Genomic DNA, 18,439 nt, shown 5'->3' with positions numbered 1-18,439 from the left:
TGTTTTCCAGGTAACATTCTACAGAATACCAAATATTCGAGAGAGAATGTCCCTTCTGCTACTTGACCTGACTCCCTACTCATCTTGCTTGAGACTGGTAAAGCCAAGAAGGGTCAGTGGAAAAGACAGAGTATGAGGTGTGCTGCTCAGACACCCCCCATCAATCTTCAAGGCCAGGCTACGAGCCCTGTCTTTATAACCAGTTCTCCAGACCTGACTCGACTAGCTCACTCCTCAGGTCTCTGCTTGGATAGTAGTTCTCTCTCACCTCTGAGCCTGACTGTGCTTATGCTGTTCCCACCGCTTCCACCAGCTGTCACACACTTACCCTTCACTGAGCAACCGTCTCTTCCAGAAAGGGACTGTGTCCTGACTCGCTAACCCCGGCCCCTCACCCATGCACCCATGCATACACACACCTACCCGCCCAGGTCAGTACCAGGGAACTTACTATGCTATTCCTCTCTCATGGGCTCTTATCAGGCTGTATTATAACAATTTATTTAAATATCTGAACAAACACATGTTGAAGTCTTCACAAAAATGTGAGCTCCAGTGAGGACAGGGGCAAGGTCTGTCCTATCATCCTTACATCACGGCACATATTGCAATGCCTGGTACACAGTAGGTAAGTGTGTACGCTGTGAGTGAGTACTTGTTGAATTAGAATAGAAATAAAGCTCCTAGCATAATGCCCAGCATGCACTAGGTGCAATTCCCTTCCCTCTCCTCTGTTTTACAAGTTCATCCGGCCATGCCATCTTTAATCAATGATTAGCTGCAATATACACAAGTTCCATACTTTAACAAAAGGGGACTGTCACTTGGGGGCCGTCCTGATACTTTCATTAGGCATACAAACGAGAGAGAGCACTCCTCCCTAGAAGAGAGTCTCGCTCCTGAGATGTTTCTCAATCTCTTTCCTGACACACATCGGAGACAGTCATAAACTAATTGAGTAAATCCCTAAAAAAGACAAATCATATTCCCGAAGGGTATGATTTCTGATCTTGGCTAATGGAAAAAAAAAAAAAGAGTAATACCACCTAGAACTTAAAAATAGCAACCCGAAAGAGAAAAGGAAAGAAACACTGCAGAGAAAAGCCAGTTTTACCTGCTTTACATCTCTGGTCTTGACATTCATTAGTATTTCTGTGGTAACTCAAAAGCCATTAATTTCTTACAACCCACACTAATCCCTTTGTAGAGAGAGATAATGGATGCCTATTCTCATGTTATCTTTCTTTTCTGATAATGTAGTAAGACAGGCAGCGCTGTTACAGACACTGCTGCCGCCTCCCCCCGCCCCTCTCATTTCCATCAGGCACTGATGACAGTTCAACCTTTTCCATAATAAGACCCATAACTGCACGTTCTTCCATCTCTATCCCTCCTGTGACCCAACAGCTCAGCTCGGCAGCCCCGAGTAAAATTAAAACCACCTCTCTTGCTTTTAGCTAGGAATTTCCCTCTCCTTTTCTTTCCTCCCTAAGAGCTTTTTACAATAGCTACCATGAATTAGAAATTCTAACTTTATTTGGACCCAAACCAGAAGCAAACCTGACTAAAACCTCACTCCTTTCTGACTGTCTAAGCTAGGGTAGCAGATGCCAGCTTGGGCGGACTGAATGGAAGTCCAGCTAGGGATTCTCAAAAGTCCCCCCACCCTCTTGCTGCAGAATAAGATAAAAGAATGCACTGTGTTTCAATATTTTCTCCCCACCTCGGCTCAGCCCTCTCTAAACAGGTATGTGAAACTGAGACAGAAAGGAGGCGCGTTAACCACAGGAAATGGCCCATCCTTATAGGCTGCAGTTTGTAGTGTAATTTCTTGAAAAAGAAGAGAACAGATGTGATCAGGAAACTATTCTCTGTGTATATTCCTTTCTGGAGGGCCTGTTTACATCAAACCTCTCAAACCTCATTAATATTTTGTGTGTGAAGTATTAATTCTCTTTGATTGCAGAGGGCTGGAGAACTACCATTTCTCTTTAACCTCTAACCACTACTTCCTCCTGAATCTAAGCTTTCATTAATTTATTATAGTTCAACTTCTGTTTTCCAGAGCATATCATTTCAACTCATGTAATTAACATCACATATATTGTTTTAAAATGTTCCACTTCACAAACGAATAATATAATCTGTCTTAACTAATATCATAAATGATTTAGGCAGAACCACTGACAAACATTATCACCATTTCACCAATGGAAATAGAGAAAGAGGATCAAAATGAATCACTGTATCTATAAATTTCATATTGAAACCACAAGAGAGTAAGTCCTTCTTGAAAAAGAGCAAGAAACAAAAACAAAAACAAAAACAGAAACAGAAACCCCCCGAGAACTCTTTGTTTCCCATTGCTTTCCACTGTGGCATGTTACGAAGACATGATTTAGTTCCTCCTCAGTAAAGATCCCTTTGCCCTCTCCTCCTCTTCCCATGGTACCCAGTGCAGTGGCTTAAGGACAAAAATTGCTACTGACTGAAGAGGAAGAGGAAGAGGGGATTTTTCCACTCATGCACCTGATTCATTTCTGTACTGCCAACCCACCAAAGAGTTCCTCTTTTGCCATTATTTCCTCCCTGTTCTCAAAAAAGTTTCCATTCTTGTGGCCACCATCTTAATCAAGGTCTTAAGTGGGCTCCCATCTTTAGTTCTCCTCCCTCACCACCCGCTCCACCATGTAGCACACTGCACCAGGGGTAACCTTTCTGGGTCGCTCATAGCCCTTCCCATGCTCCCTCATCAGCCCAAAATCCTACTTGGGTTTCAAGGTGCTACTCAATAAAGTTCAAATTCCTTACGTTGGTCTTAACACATTTTCTTGTGGAAAATTTCAGACACACACAGAGGTATACAGAAGAGTAAAATGGACACCCATGGACTCATCCTCAGCTTCAAAAATCATCACATTTCTGCTATTTTTATATCCTCTCCCCAACTCCTCTCCATCTCTTACTTTTTGTTGTTTTTTGTTTGTATGTTTTTGCTGGAATATCTGAAAGCAAATTGCAGACATTTAATCATTTCTACTGCAAATACTTCAGGCTTCATCTCTAATCTAACAATAAGAACTTAACTACAGATACCATTTTCACACTCCAAACATGAATAATTCCTTATCTAATACCCAATCTGTATTAATTTTGCCAGACTGTCTCAAAAAATTTCTTTATATAGATGGTTTGTTCGATTTAGGGTCACACATTGATTTGGTTGATCTGTCTTTTAAGCTTCTTCAAATCTATAACAATTATTTCTTTCTCCTTTTTTTTTTCATGCCATGTATTTATTGAAGAAATTAGTTCACATGTCCTGGAGAATCTCTCACATTCTGAATTTGGCTGAGTGTATCTTCACAGTGCTATTTAAATGTTCCTCTGCTTCCCAGGTATCTCAGCACCCACAATCCTTCTGCCCAGACTGTACACTGTTTGATATGCAGCCTTTAGACATTATATATAGTAATAATAATAATAATATAAATAATAACTAGGCATGCTCACATATATAAGCATATATGATTAAACAAAACATGCTTTCCTTTTGGTTATTTTATGCAATTTTGGCTTTTCAAAAAGCCACCATAATGAATATATATATATATATGTTCATGTATAACTGAAAAATGGTGTTCTACATTGGAATTTGACACAACATTGTAAAATGATTATAAATCAATAAAAAATGTTTTAAAAAAATTTTAACCCCCCCCACCCAAAAGCCACCATGTCTCAGATCACAAGAAGTGAAACATTTAGATAAACATTCAGTTTACCAAGAAAGTCTGAACTGCTTGAGTCAACACCATGAATGAAGTCATAAGAACAGGATTCTGAAGATCAGGCAACACTTAGAATGAAAGATAAATTTCAGTGTTTTCAAAGAACGCAAATGTCCATGTGGTGTCAATATTCCAAGTCAAAATTATCTAGGCAAATTTAAAGGAAACATTTAAGTTCTTATAACCAGATTAATAAATGTGAAAGGAAGCCACAGTGGGAAGTGAACAGAGGACTCACAATGCTGCAGAATCACACTCTATCCTGGACCAGCCCAAGAGCACTGCCTCTTAGCGTTCCGCAAGTATATCACATTTCCTTTGCCCTTCATCATCTTTCTTCCCAGTTTCTCTACAGGTCATCTAGGCCATAGTTAGCTATCAGGATACACGATTTTAAGATCTGAAAGCCTAGGAAACAGGATTTACAACTACTAAATCGGCTCAAAACTAAGGGAGTGGAGCAACTTGACAAACATCTACTGAACACCAACTATGTTCAAAGTAGAGCATTAAGCTTTGCTGGAGCTCCAAAGAAGACAGATGTCCTCAAAGTGCTTACAATTCAGCTTTGGGAAGTGACTCTAATATGAGACTTTCAGATCAAAGATAAAGGAGAAACCATAGTGTCAGTTCAGAACAAAGACACTTCTACAACCGGGCTCTTCTTCATGAATGGCCAATACCAATTACCTGTACCCTACTGCTCTCTTGACTTCTAGATCCCACTCCCAGCTCCCCAGACTGCGGTGCCACTTGGTTCAGCCTCACCTCATGGCTCTGGTCCAGGCGCCTGTCAGCACTATGTTGACAGCCTAGAACATGGGAGAATGCGAATAGACTTCTTCAGACACAGAGCTTCCTGAGAACCGTCCATCCACCAGACAGCCCCACTTCCTCTTCCAAGACTGCTCGCTTCTCTGGGGTTAGTTACAAACTAGGCTTCAGAACTCGGCCCAAGTCCTCAACTCCAATTCCAGAACTTCACCTCTTACAGACTAACCTGCTCCCAGCACCACCCACCCTTGGCCTTGAATAACAGACCCCTCTGGCACCGTCTGAAGCACTGCTACTGACTGCCTGGGACCCTGTACTGAGAGAGATGCTGAAACTACACCTGGACTCATGGGGAAAAGCACCGTGCGGTCACTGAGGCGGGAAAGATGTATGTTATGTATGTGCCATCTGGTTTTAGGATTTTTATCAACACAGGTCCTGCCCCTCCTCAGTTCCAGAGACCTAATTCTCTCTTCCACGACAGTAATATCCTAGACCCCTTAGACCTCTTCATCACAAAGTACTTACCAACTTCCAACATGGTACTCGTTTGTTCTTCTCACTCCCCCACTTCACCTACCTTCCACTCCATCCTTAAAAAGGCCTGAATCATGAAGCCCTTCCACCTCACCCTTATGATCTCTTCTTTGTTTCACTGGACTCCCTCCTCTAGATTCTGTGGTCAATAGTTATAACTTGTCTTCTCATGCTTCCCAGGTCTGTCACCCTCTCTGAATCATTACCACCATCTGTCTTCTCAATTTAAGCCTGGCATCCTTGAGGGAGACACAGAAGTATTAACCAAGGTGTATGAGTCCATTTCAACTGTTATACAAAATAACTTAATCTGGGTAGCTCGTAAACAACGGAAATTTATTTGTCACAGCTCTGGCAGCTGGAAGTCCAGATCTAAGTACCAGCTGATTCAGTGTCTGGTGACAGACTCAAGCTTCCTTTTTGCTGAACTCTCCCATGGCAGAAGGCATAAGGGAGCTCGGTGGGGTCTCTTTTATAAAGGCACTAATCCCATTCATGGGGGCCACACCCTCATGACCTAAGCACCTCCCAAAAGCCCCCTCCTACTACCCTCACTTCAATGGTCATAAATTTAACATGAATTTTGAGGGGGACACATATATTCAGAACAGAGCACCAGTCAAATTTAGATTCATGTTGCTCAACTTCTTTTATAGCTTTAATCCTGACAATCATTCTTTTATTCATTTCAGTGGCTCCCAGATACAATCTCAGAACAATTTTCCCACACTTTCTTTACTCTCCTCAAACACTGAATTCCACTGTCTCTTTCTTTGTTCACCATAGGGAGCTCCTTTATATCCACGATATTTGTCTTCACTTCAACATTACACTGACCAATGTCCCACACAAGTGCTACAGAACACAGTGGTTTAAGACCACAGGTGCTGGAGCCAACTGGCCTAAGTTTAAATCGTAATTCTATCCTTACTGGCTGTATGACTATGTTACTTAAGCCAAGTCTCAGTTTTACCATCTTTAAAATGGGGCTAAATGGATAGCATCTACCTCACTGCACTATTATGAGGAAGAAATGAATAACTCTTAAAACAATGCATGACACATCTTAAGTATTCAATAGATGTTTTCCTATGTTACTCTTCTGGTCTCAAAAGAAGAAACTTCTTGCCTCCTTGTTAATGCTAATCCTTCCACCTCGACTCCGTACCTAATTTCTTCCCACTTCTTCAGCATCTCTTCCTCTATGACATCTTAAAATTATCCCTCTACTAATCTCTTTTTCTCTTGTCTTCTTATATCTTAAGGTTGGTTGTGTCTGTCCAAAATTACTCACTTGAACCTATGTGTCCTATGGCTTGATCTGTCTTCTTCTTTCAGATTCCGAATTCTTGCCATTACAAGTGCCTCTACTTTCCGTCGCACACAATCTGGCCTCTGATCATTGCTGTGACCTCATCTCACATTTCTTCTCTCACTCCAGCCAAAAGCCTCATATGATTTTTGAACGAGCCGAGCATTCTCTAGCCTCAAGGACTCTGACTGAAGTTGCTGTATCCTCTGTTTGGAACATCTGTCCCCAGCTCACTGACTTACTCATCTCCCTCAGTTTTTCACCTCAGAGGTGCCATCCTCAGTGAGATCATCCCTCAGCACCTCAGTTAAGGGACCCCTCTCTCAGTCCTTCTCTGTCTTAGTACCTTGCTTTATTCCTTTGAAAGAACTCATGCTCCTTGAAGACAGGGACCTGGATGTCTCTCTCACCCACATATACCCAGTGGCTGGTTCCATAAATATTTATTGAATGTATGCACAAAGGACTATGTTAGACCCCGTGGAAACGCCAAATGAATCACAGATCCTGTCAACAGTTTATAGCCCAATTAGACCCCTTCATTCTCTTTCCACAAGTCCCACTTTCTCTTTCGTCGCAATCACCTTAATCTAAGTCCTCATCACCTCACAACATGATGACCAGTTGAGCCTTCTAATTTCCATCCCTTCAGTTCTTTCCAGCTACCAATCTATCCTATATACTATTAGGGCCCGAGAGGACCCATTAAATAGCATCCCTTTTCTTCACCCAAGTTTTAAACCAACTGAGATTGATAGAGGGTAGTCAGGCACAGAGATCAAAACACGAGCCAGCTGGGGGACACAGCTTAGGTGTGTAGCGACAAACTGAACCCTGGAACTATGCCGATTGCCGAGGGGTCACCAGCAGCACTAGAGTACCATGGGCCTCCTTCCTGGGGACAGCCAGGAAAGGCGGACAGGCGGAGGAGCAGGCCTGGAGGAGCAGGCCAGAATCAGCGCTTCCGAAGACAGAACGAGTTGCACATGCCTGGTTCCTCCACTAAGCAGCCCCTAAGCTGCTCCTCCCCGGGAGCGGAGTATGTAAAGGGAGGGAGGCCAAGAGTCTTATGCTGCCTGATGGCCCTTTACATGGACACAAAAGCTACAGGGAAGGAGGCTGTGTGCTTCTTCCACTCTTCACCCCTGCCAACTTCCAGACTTCTTATAAAATAGCCTTTCAATCTTGACTCTCAAGGTATTTTCAAATGCTCCCTGCCAAACCTTTCTGAACTCAGTCTGCCTGGCTTTGAAGGTCCTCCATAGTCTCAGCCCACTGCTCTCCAAAACGCAGTCCTGTTCCAGCTTAGCCTCTGGCCACCCCAGACACAGGCTGTGTTCATCTTCAGCTCGGCTTTGTGCTCGACCCTCAACGCTCAGCTGAAACATCCTTGCCTCAGAAGACTTCTCTAACATTCTAGATCACAATCAAGTCTCACTTCTTTACATCCCTGGTTAAAAAAACATAGTTTTCCAAGTCTATTTGTTTCATATTAGAGTATTCAACTGTGTTTAAGCCAGAGACTGGGGGAAAATTAACTAATTTTAGGTCTGTGTTCTCATTAGAGGCATATAAGGGAAGTGAAATTAACATGACGCACATCAATCATGACACTGCCACAAATGTCCACAGCAAGGAACAGGAAGAGAATGATGCTACAAGAACCGAAGAGGGGCTGTGTCGTGTACATTTTAAACATGGCACAGGCCCTCACACAGCGTTGGCCACTGTAGTGCCCACAGATACCTGTTAACAAGCTTATTCTGTAGAAGTGATCTAGGCTCAAGTGATATCTTTTCTTTGAGCCACTTTGGAGATCCTTCTTTCTGGGTAAAAGAGAATATCCCATTTGTTTTCCCTTCGTAAACTGGGGGGAAAAGACATGTTATCTGTGTAGGCTCTGGTAGGAACAGACCTGTAACATATCTAGTTATGTATTATAGCTATGTATGAGCTAGACACAACAACTGGGGAGCTTTTCTAGCTAAGTTATTTGTACCATTGGCAACAGTGATAGCTCATAAGTCAATACAGACCTGGTCAATTTCAGTTCTCAAGTGTGAATCTGACCAGGAGACCACGTACCCAACCTCTTATATTCAGAGGTTTTCTGCTTTCTGTGACAAGGGTCATCTCTAGTGTTTATAGAACTTTTTGACCCAGAAAACAACCCCAAACATCAACTTTCAAATGATGCTTACTCTTTGCCATGGTGAGCTGCTCATTCTGGGTCTCTAATCTATAGGAATTAAGCATAAAAGAATCTCCCATACCTTAGGCCACCAGATTTCAAGACAAATGGCATCCATTGCTATATCTTTGGTTAACACAGAATCATGGAAACTTAGAGCCAGCAGGGACTAGAAATCTACCAGCCCAGCCCAGCCCCTGGTAGACCCTGAGGTAGAACCTGTCAGGTGTCTCCTGCTGCTTCACCAGCAGAACCCTGATTTTGTCCAAGTGTGGTGTTCAGAGGAGATGTCCTCTCCCTTGCCCCACGGAAAGAATCATGATTTGTTTAATCTAATCAGTAGCTCCATTTTCCTTTGGCAGAGACTGCTTTAAGGGCAGGCATGCAACCTAGTTCTGGCTACTGAGGGGGTGCTTTGGGGCCCTCTGGGAAGAGACCCAGAGGAGGTGCCCTGCTCTCTCTTCCTGACTCTGGCTGTTGATATGTATCCTTGGGGCTGCTATAGCCATTCTGCATCGAGAGGAAGATAAGAGACACCACCAATACACTGAGGGGGGCAGAGCAAAAACAAGGGGAGTGCCTGGATCCTTGATGACCCTGGGGCCACCAGGTGGGTGTTCTTAAGTATTTATTTCATACAGTGTTTGACATTCACCGAGTGTTCATAGCTATCTGTTAAGACGGATGAAAAAATAAGATAAATGGCCTTGCTGTGTATGCCACCTTTAGTCGAGTACTTGTTACTTGCTTCTAAAAGCATTCTAACTGATTTAACAGATTTGGAAAGAGGTTCCAGGAAACAAAATGACCCGGACAAGGTTACACCACAAAGTGTGGAAGCTGAGAGTGGAACTCCAACCTCCAGACTTTCCATCTGGATGACACTGTGGTTTATTTGTGGTGGAGGGAATGAGCCCAAAGCCTTCTCAGACCTGAGAGGCAGTACGGTAGAGTGGTTACGTGTGGCCTCCAGAGTTGGCCCGGCTTGGGATCCTGCCCCACCACACACCAGCCAGATGGCCTTGGGGGAGGGCAACCTCTCTAAGGCTCAGCTTCCTCATTTGTAAAAGCAGGACAAGATAACCTATCATATTAAACTATTATGAATATGAAATAAGATAATGGATGAACACTTCTTAGCACAGGTCTGGGCATAAAGTTAACTCTCATTAAATGACAGCTCTTATTGACAGTATTAATAGTAACAAACTTCATTCAACTTGACTCAAGCTTTAGGTAAGGAAAAATGCAAGAGAGGCCATTTCCATTTTGGAAACAAACAAACAAACAAAACTGTACTGTCCTGATTTTCCAATCACCAATATACAGAATTCAACCATAGAAAATTTTCTACAATATAATTCATTTCATCAAAGAACTGCCAACCTAGTGTTGAGACGAATGTACAAGCAATTACCTATAATGCACAGCAGGATAAAATGTGCTGTGGAAACATAAAGTAAAAGAAAAAATGATTTTAATTAAAAAAAAACTACAGATACAGAGAACAAACTAGTGATTACCAGAGGGGAGAGGGGTCAGGGGAGGGGCAAGAGAGGTGAAGGTGATTAGGAGATACAAAGTACCAGGTATTAAATAAATAAGTTATAAGGATGTAATGCACGGTATAGGGAATACAGCCAATATTTTGTAGTAACTTTATATGGAGTATAGTCTATAAAAATATCAAATCACTATGTTATCCACCCGAAATTAATATAATATTGTAAATCACCTATACTTCAATTTAAAAAAAATTTAAAATGTGGAAAGGTCTCAGGGAGGATGTGGTATTTGAATCGGTCCTTGAAAGATACTGTAAGATACTGAACGAAGAAGAGGGCAGGCAAGGTATTCTAGCTGAAGAGACATTACAAGCAAAGGTCCAGGAGCTTGAAAGCACATGGCACATTCGAAAATGCTACAGAGGTGGGGTGAAGAAAGGTGCAAGTGATAAGGCTGGAAAGATATCTGGATGCTTTAGAAAATTTACACTTGATTTTGTAAAGAAAGGGGGACCATGATTCATTCTTGAAAACAAGTGGCATGAAAAGATCTGTGTTCTGAGAAGGTAACTCTAGCAGTTTGTGAAATTAGTAACTATAGTTCTCCAGAGCCAAGAAAGATAAAATACATTAACAGAACAACCACAAAAAATGTCAGACACCTCATTTTCAGAGTTCCCATATAGATTTGTTAGGAATCAGGATGCGGGCTGTCGATGAGGCATGTTGGGTTTCCGAAAAATGTAACCAATGGAAACTATACAATCATAGAAAATCAACTTTCTGTGACCTATTTTAGCAACTTCTTTGTACTGACTAATCTTGCTGAAGGGTGAATCATAAATTCAGCAAGAGACCATGTCCTGGTGACCTCACTTGTTCTAAGCCCGCAGGAATATTCCCACCTCTACTGGCTCCAAGGCTTTTGAGAAACATCATAATTGAAAAAGCAGTCATTTTAGTATAAGTCCCAAATTTGGCTTTTTTTTCCCCCAAGTAAAAGACGGGGTAAAAGGAAATCAAAATAGAGTAACATAAAACTCAGGATAAAGAAACCATACTGCCATGGTTTTTCTAGCCCTAAAGAAAGTCTCTGCTTGAGACCTTCTCCTGAAGTACTTAGCACAGGAAAATACAGGCATAGGAATGGTATTAGGTCACCAGAGAGTGAAACCGACTGAAACAAAAGCCCAGCTGACCACTGCCCTGGCCAAGCAGATGAAAATGTGAACACAGTCAGGGAGCGAAAAGTCAGTCAGATTTGGGCAGTCTGCTGAGTTTCAGAACTCCACAGCCAAGGCCAAGGATTCCTTTTAAATTTTTTTTATTTTAAAAATTGCAATAGCAGTTCATCCAGAAGTGGAGTTACAAGGCACAGAGAAACCCTTCTGTGTTAAATAATTTCAACCATACCTATATTTCCATCATGACCTTCCAGTACCAATCTGACCACAGTAATTAGCTCCCATGTAACTGTGAGTCAAGGTCAGTTCAACTATATCCTAGAATAATATTTCAAAGTTGGGAAAGATTATAGAGATAATTTAACCAGCTTCACTAGATTTATAAACCAAAGGCAACAGACAAGTGATTTTTCCAAACCTACACCTGGTGAGTTAGGAGTAGAGCTGGGATAAAACACTTCCAAGTCCTAGTTGAATGTTCTTTCTAAATAGCCTCGTCTTTCTCTACCATGTGGATATACTCAGGGGGATAAGAGTCTGTGTGTGTGTGTGTGTAGACAACTACTTTTTATGTTGATAACATATCTAGTGTCCACATGTTCATATGACTTTTTATGTTCTTACCTTAATACACGTTTACATTTGGACTGTGATTCTATGGTGTTAGGACCCTATCTTCTTTATCCCACAGGTAATTCCTTGGTGCTGATGGCTGTATCATTACTGAGTAAACAAGAATAGGATGACAGTGGTGCCAAGGGTTAAAGGGTTAAGACAGATACTAGTCAGGAGCATGTCTGTAGAGAACTAAGATTAGTGCTGAACTAAAAATGAGCCATTCTGGTGGGGGGTCAGGGCCCTCCCTCAGGGTGAGTTCCCAGGCACATCTCTGCTCAGCGGCCCAGGGGATGGCAGACACTGGGATGGCAGTGGGAAAGGAGCTGACCCTGAGGAAGCTTTGGTCCCCACCACCTACCTCGAGGTTCTTTAGAAATAATGCCTCTGATGTGAGGTGAAGGATGTATTAATTAACTGGAAGGATACATCCTTTCACAATGTACATGTATATCAAATCATCATGATGTGCACTTAAAATATCTCAAAATTTAGTTGATTATACATCAATAAAGCTGGGGAAAAAAAGAACTGCCTCTGTTTCCATTTTGCCTTAGATCTATTCCTTCCCATCAATTAATATCTAACCCCTTCAACATTACAATCCCATCCTCAGATAATGCAGGGTCTTAACAAGGTTGGACTCAAGCCACACTCCATCCACCTAGTAGGACCCACTGGCAGTACCCTTCACTCACTTAGCCTGGGTACCATTCCACCTGAAGAAGTCTCACTTAGGTCTGCCTCTACCTAAGGCAATGAATCGCTAGAATGCATTCCCAGGCTTCCAAGTAATATTGAAAAAGGCAGCCAAAGATGGGGCAAAACCCTGAAGTCCTCTTTCCATGGTTACAAACCCATGGGGGTCCATTCACTTAAGCTTTTCTGTAGGGCTAACATTCAAGGGTGTGAAAGGTAAAGTTACAGTCTTCTTTTTGCAGATTCATTGATCCCCTAAAGGACTATGACCAGCTCTGCACTGTTCATGGAATAAATGTTAAATGCAGGAAGCAATCCTTGCTTAGTAAGTAGACTGCTTTGGTGTGTCTCAGTTTTTCCTAACCAGTGATACCAAGAGGGATTAATTTTAGTTGATGAACATTATCCAGGTTTATTTCTTCCATACTACTTTCCCATCCTGTACCCTCACAGGGATTGACTTGGAGACTGAGAACTACTGGCTTCCAAAGTAGGGGTCTACCCCAGCTTAGTGGTTAAGAGCATGGACTCTGAAGGAAGATTGCCCAGGTCAAATTGAGGGTCCACTCATTACTAGCTGTGGGACTTGAAGCACATTACTTAAGCTCTCTGTGCCTCAGTTTCATCATCCTTAAAATGGGGTCAATAAAAACACCTATATCACAAGAGTGTTATATGAATTAAATAAACTGCTACCTGCAAATCACTTAAAATAGTCAGTGCACAAAGTAAGTATTTGATACTGTCATTTTATTTCCTTCTCTTTCCATTTGGGCTCCCTCACTTACCCTGGGATGAACACACCGGGTGCCCAAATGTTGGCTTTGACAGTAGCAAGTAGGCTGTTTGATGTAGTCTGCTCTCATATATACCAAGAACCTAGGAAAGAAGTGATCTTCAAATCCAAAGCAATTGTCTCCCATAAAGAAGCACTATGAGGGAACAGGGAAAAATTGAGGAGTGATGCAAAAATCACCTCCAATGACTTCCAACTTCAGAAAGACTAAAGGGCAAACCACAATTATCTCCCCAGGCTTTGTGCTCACCAAACAGCAGTCAGATTCCTCTACAAAGGATAATTGTGACTGTGCCTATGTGACCGACCCCAGAGTCTGAGATGGTATCTGGAGACTCCTCTACAGCCAGGGCAACACTCTTCCAATGCTAGGGGCTACTTTATAAGCCATATCTGTTTGATTTTTATCTTATCACAAGAATAGTGCACGGCAGCCTTTGAGATGAAAGCAAATCTTCATTTTTCACTGCTGCTAAAGGACTTCACAGAGAGTATGTGCAAGGTATAAGATGCCAGATGATGGTGTGAGGCCCTCAGAAGAGAGGGTGGAGTTGTTCTTTTTCTAGAAAGACATAAACCAGCTAATGAAGTTAATGCTTTTAATTTATTTTTGTATTCATTTCACATGTAAAAAACAAAAATGTTCTGAGCACATACTGTGTTCAGAGCACTGTATTAGGTACTGAGGATAAAACAACATGTAAGAAACAATCCCTTTCCTCAGTGATCATAAACTCTAGTGTGAGAGACAGTAAACAGTTGATAACAAATCAGTATGAGAGAGGGAATGGCTGGTTTATTTCCCATTAACAAACCAGTTAATAGCTAAGACAGAGTACAATGCAGGAAGGCCAATTCAAGACATATTTACTGTGAGGCCAGTTTATGACATTGACTATGCCAGGGAAAGGTAAGAGTGATTAGGGGGATCACTTTGATTCTCATTGATGAGTTTCAAATTCAATTAATAATACTATTATTAAATGCTTAAGACACTTAAGTGTTTACTATGTGAAAAACGTGGTTCTAAGAAGCACTCTAGATCTTTTAACTCACTTAGTGCTCACAAGATATTGAAGTAAGTACTACTATTATCCCATACTTTATGGCCAAAACAAGAAGTCTCAGAGAGATGAAGAAACCTGCCCTATGTCACACAGCTAGTAAGAAGGGGAAAAGGATTCAAACTCTAACACTCTAGGTTTAGAGTCATTTTTTAACCAGTATGATACCTTGTCTGACCAGAAGGCTTTCTTCAGACAGGCTTGTCCATTAGCCGAATAGCTCTTACTACAAAATTTGATTTGCTTTATACCCAAAGCACCGTTGTCCTCAAAGGCCCAGCTAATCATTGCCAAAGGAGGCAGAAGACGCAGAGACCCTACCTAACAAAGATGACCCTTGGGCTTGTTGTTATGGAAGGAAAGGGAGGGAATGAGAGGGGGCAAAAGAGGGGGAAGGGGAGGTCGAGGAGAAGAAGAACCGCTGTTGCTACTCAGGTGAGCTCAGAAAGGGATCCAGAAAAAAAATCACCTGGAGAAAACATAAGACTACACAGTAATAAAGCCCGTCAGTAAGTGAGTGAGTGACAGAGTCAAACAGAAAACCAAGTTGCCCTCATCAGTGGAAACCCATTTGACTAGATTTTATTTCTTCTGAGGAGCCCTCAGCCTCTCATTAACCTTTGTTAATTTTTAGAACAGCAGGAGAGAGGGATGAGAGGCTGACGGGCCATTTCGGACAGTGAATTTGAGGTCTGTGGGACATTCCAGCAGAGCTGTTCACCAGGCAGTCAGATATGTGAGTATGAAGTTCAGGGAAGAAGTCTGGCCTGACCCCAGATCTCCTGGGTCCTCATCTCAAGCTCTGGCCAAGATACTCCCTCTGCCTTTGGCATATTCCTTCAAGAGAAACAGTAAGTCTTTCTTCAGTTTGGATGGCTACTTTCAAAGGTCTTAAAGTAAACTTCACTCAAAGATCTTAGCTGATTTTGACTAGCATGCACCTGGGTGTCAGCACATCCCCTATCCTCAAATGCCGTGAGAACCATGGTTGGCAGAGTCGGTGAGCCGCCATGAATCTAGAACTCCTCTCCACCCCCACAGCCAAAGAATGGGTGGCCAGTGGGCCTTGAATGCCCCTGCCCTTCTCCTGGTGAGCGATACAAACATCATTTCTCTCTCCCGCAAGCCAGAAAAGGTGTCAGAAACTCAGCAGGCCATTTCCCCCACTTTATTCCTTCCTGATAGGATGCATATCCCATGGATGATCAAAAGATGGCCAGGTTATATTATATCAATATCTGCAAGGCCATTTGTTCCAGTTCACTTTTTAAAATACCATTCAGTACTTACATTTCAATATAATTTAATATTCAACTTTTTTAACATCAAGAATTAAAAAATAATAATGGTCTGTCATATTCTCAAGAGAGAGCCCAAGGAAGGCTGGTTCTTGCATTTATAATCCAAACAAGATAGGAAAAATAAAGCTGGAGATACGACATCCTCTTAACGTGGGTTATGCCAGGGATTTAGAATGGGTACAGTGGTTCAGTGATTAAAAAAAAAATCTATGTGAACTCCAAGAAACCAAAAAAGAACTGAGTTTGTCTGCTAACCAATGAGTACAACTGTTTGAACGTGAGTCCAAGGCAAAGCTCTCATTCTGCCAGGCACTGGGGTCACAGGAGCTTGTTTAAACTCATACTGACTCAGTTAGCAAGCCCTGTGCTTTATAACGCCCTTTTCTTTCTACCCCCATGGTCACCACCTTTAGCTAGATGTCACAGAGGACTGGTGAAAGTCTAGGAGAGAAGATAAGGAATTACAAGTTATAAACCTGAATGGGGAAAGAAGTATTTTAAAAGGGTAGATTTGAACTGGATGTGAAAATAATGCAGCACCTCATGGACGGGAACGTTGCATTTCCTTAGCAGACGTCCTAAACCATATCCTTGCCTTGAATTACACTACAAACTAAATTTTATTAATTAAAATGTAATGTAAAATAAGTAAATAAAATATAATGCTAAATTATATCAGTGGACTAGCAAGCAATGATAGAGACTGAAGTGACGCTAAAATAGCAGTTAAGAACATAATCTCCCCAGCTAATGAAGCAGAAGCCATCTAAATTAAGAGTTAAGGAGGGTGATTGAAGAATCATCAGTAATAAAAATGGATAGCCTGTACAAATGAGGTTATCGTGAAGGAAAATGCTGGGGGAAACAGACAGATGGTTTGTCATAACTCACAGAAGAGAGAGCTCCTGTGTGTGTTCAAAGTACGAGGAAAAAGGAAACTCAGGGCCCTACACCACGAGGTGCTAGGTAACCTCTCCAAACTTCTCTTCCCACTACCCTTTGGTCCCCTCACAAGGGTCAGCCCACTCTCCTCGGTCTTTCCCACCTCACTGCTGTCCACACCATCATCCTGACCGAGAATCCTCTAACTGTGACCCTCTTCCTGCATCTTAGTGTCATTCAAGGTCTAGCTCAAGTCCCATGATGTCTGACAAATGCTTCCCGACAAGCCCAGCCCACAGTGTCTTCCCCTTCCTCTAACCTCTTATGATCACTGTCACGCATTGAAAAAAAAAAATCCCCCAAATATAGGGTAAACCAAAAGTTCCCTTACAGACATTTCAATTGAGCATCTACTTTCTCTCACTATGGGGCGTCTGATCCCTTCACTAAATGAGAAGTTCTTTAGGGCAAGGGCTGTGTGGTCACACATCTTTAAATCCTTCGTAGCACAAGGCCACACCCAGTGGATGTGAATAAGCGGTATGATGCAACGTTCAAAGGAAAGTACTATGTTAATTATGAGACTATTCTGATTCTAACACACAAGATGAGGAAGGGAGAATTAACCGTAGTTATCTTTTCACTCAGTCCCTCCTCGGACAATAGCCAGACTGTAGACTTGAGGTCAGGTAAGTGCGAAAGTAAATGGAGGAGGGGGCTGGAGTAAGCAAAGCTAGACGTGGACAATGGAGAGTAAGACTCTCCTGAGGTAAATCAAGACAGACAACGGAAAATCAACAGTGTTCATCAGCAGTCAGCTATGGAAACATACCAGTATTTCCTTGAGCATCTTCTACCTTGTTTGATGAGGGCAACAGAAAAGACAGCCTGGTGAAGTGAGGGCCCTGAAGAGATGGTTGCTGCTGCTGCTGCAAAGGTGAGGTTCTGAGGACTGCCCTCCAGTCCACCTGGCTAATATCTGATCTTGATCGAGCGTGCCCGGGCTTAAAAGTGGTGTTCTCATCCAGTAAGTCATTCACAGAACGAGGTCTGTCCCTCCGACGCTGACAGATGTTGAAAAAATTAAAGGTGGAAGCTTCCTTTTGTTCCATCCAGGAAAGATTATCTGGGGCTGTCCCCTTCTGGACCATAAACTGTTCTTTGGCAGGGAAGACATTTTGAGCTTTGGTTTCTAAGAGCCTGGTCTTACAGTGGTCCCAAATCATGCCCCCCTTGCCCAAGGAGGCAACGTTTCTGATAGCACCATTGTCTATGTTACTGAGTACCTCATGCCCCACCAGTTCAGGGACTTCCTGAATCCCATAAACCTCCGCTTGCTGCACGGCCTTTTCCAGTTTACTATCAAAAGTGCTAAAGAAATCCTCAGTAACTTCCAAGGCGGGGCTGATATCGTCCACTTCCAAAGCTTCCATGTCACAGGCTCCGAGAGGACTAAGCCCCCTAAGCTGGTTCAGGAAAGGGCTGCATGAACCTTCACCCAGTGAAGAGAGGTGCTTTGGGTGACGCGGTTCTGGAAACAACTGGAAGGAACTTTCATTTGGCTGCTCAGAGCAGGCCAAGCACAAGGGTGGTTGATGTTTTCCGAGTCACTAAAAGCATTTGCTAGATGATAATAGTCATCAAGAAAGGTGCTGGGAGACAAACATTCCTCTGAGATTATTCTTCAGTGAGATCTCTGTAGAGACAACAGGAAGTGCTGGTCACAGCAATGCCGCAACCATCTTTAATTTCCTGAAAGAAAATAAACAGAACGACATTGGCACGTGG

The 18,439-nt window shown here is 42.4% G+C and overlaps 1 protein-coding gene across 6 annotated transcripts in view; it reads right to left on the bottom strand.

Annotated features, from left to right (window-relative positions):
• Positions 1 to 18,439, bottom strand: part of PLEKHM3 (pleckstrin homology domain containing M3) — a 164,135-nt gene that overhangs the window by 125,742 nt on the left and 19,954 nt on the right. For all 6 annotated transcript variants that reach the window (XR_004320017.1, XR_004320016.1, XM_006182127.3 and 3 more), the window contains exon 2: positions 17,484 to 18,403. Coding sequence is in view for 4 of the 6 variants with exons in the window: in XM_006182127.3 (XP_006182189.1) it covers positions 17,484 to 18,084 (601 nt within the window). In the remaining 2 variants the exon portion in view is untranslated. The remainder of the gene's footprint in view (positions 1 to 17,483; positions 18,404 to 18,439) is intronic.

This window comes from Camelus ferus, chromosome 5, assembly GCF_009834535.1.
Source record: "Camelus ferus isolate YT-003-E chromosome 5, BCGSAC_Cfer_1.0, whole genome shotgun sequence".
In the NCBI taxonomy this organism is placed as follows: domain Eukaryota; kingdom Metazoa; phylum Chordata; class Mammalia; order Artiodactyla; family Camelidae; genus Camelus; species Camelus ferus.
Note: the sequence above shows the minus strand (reverse complement) of the source record. Positions and strands in the feature narration are given on the sequence as shown.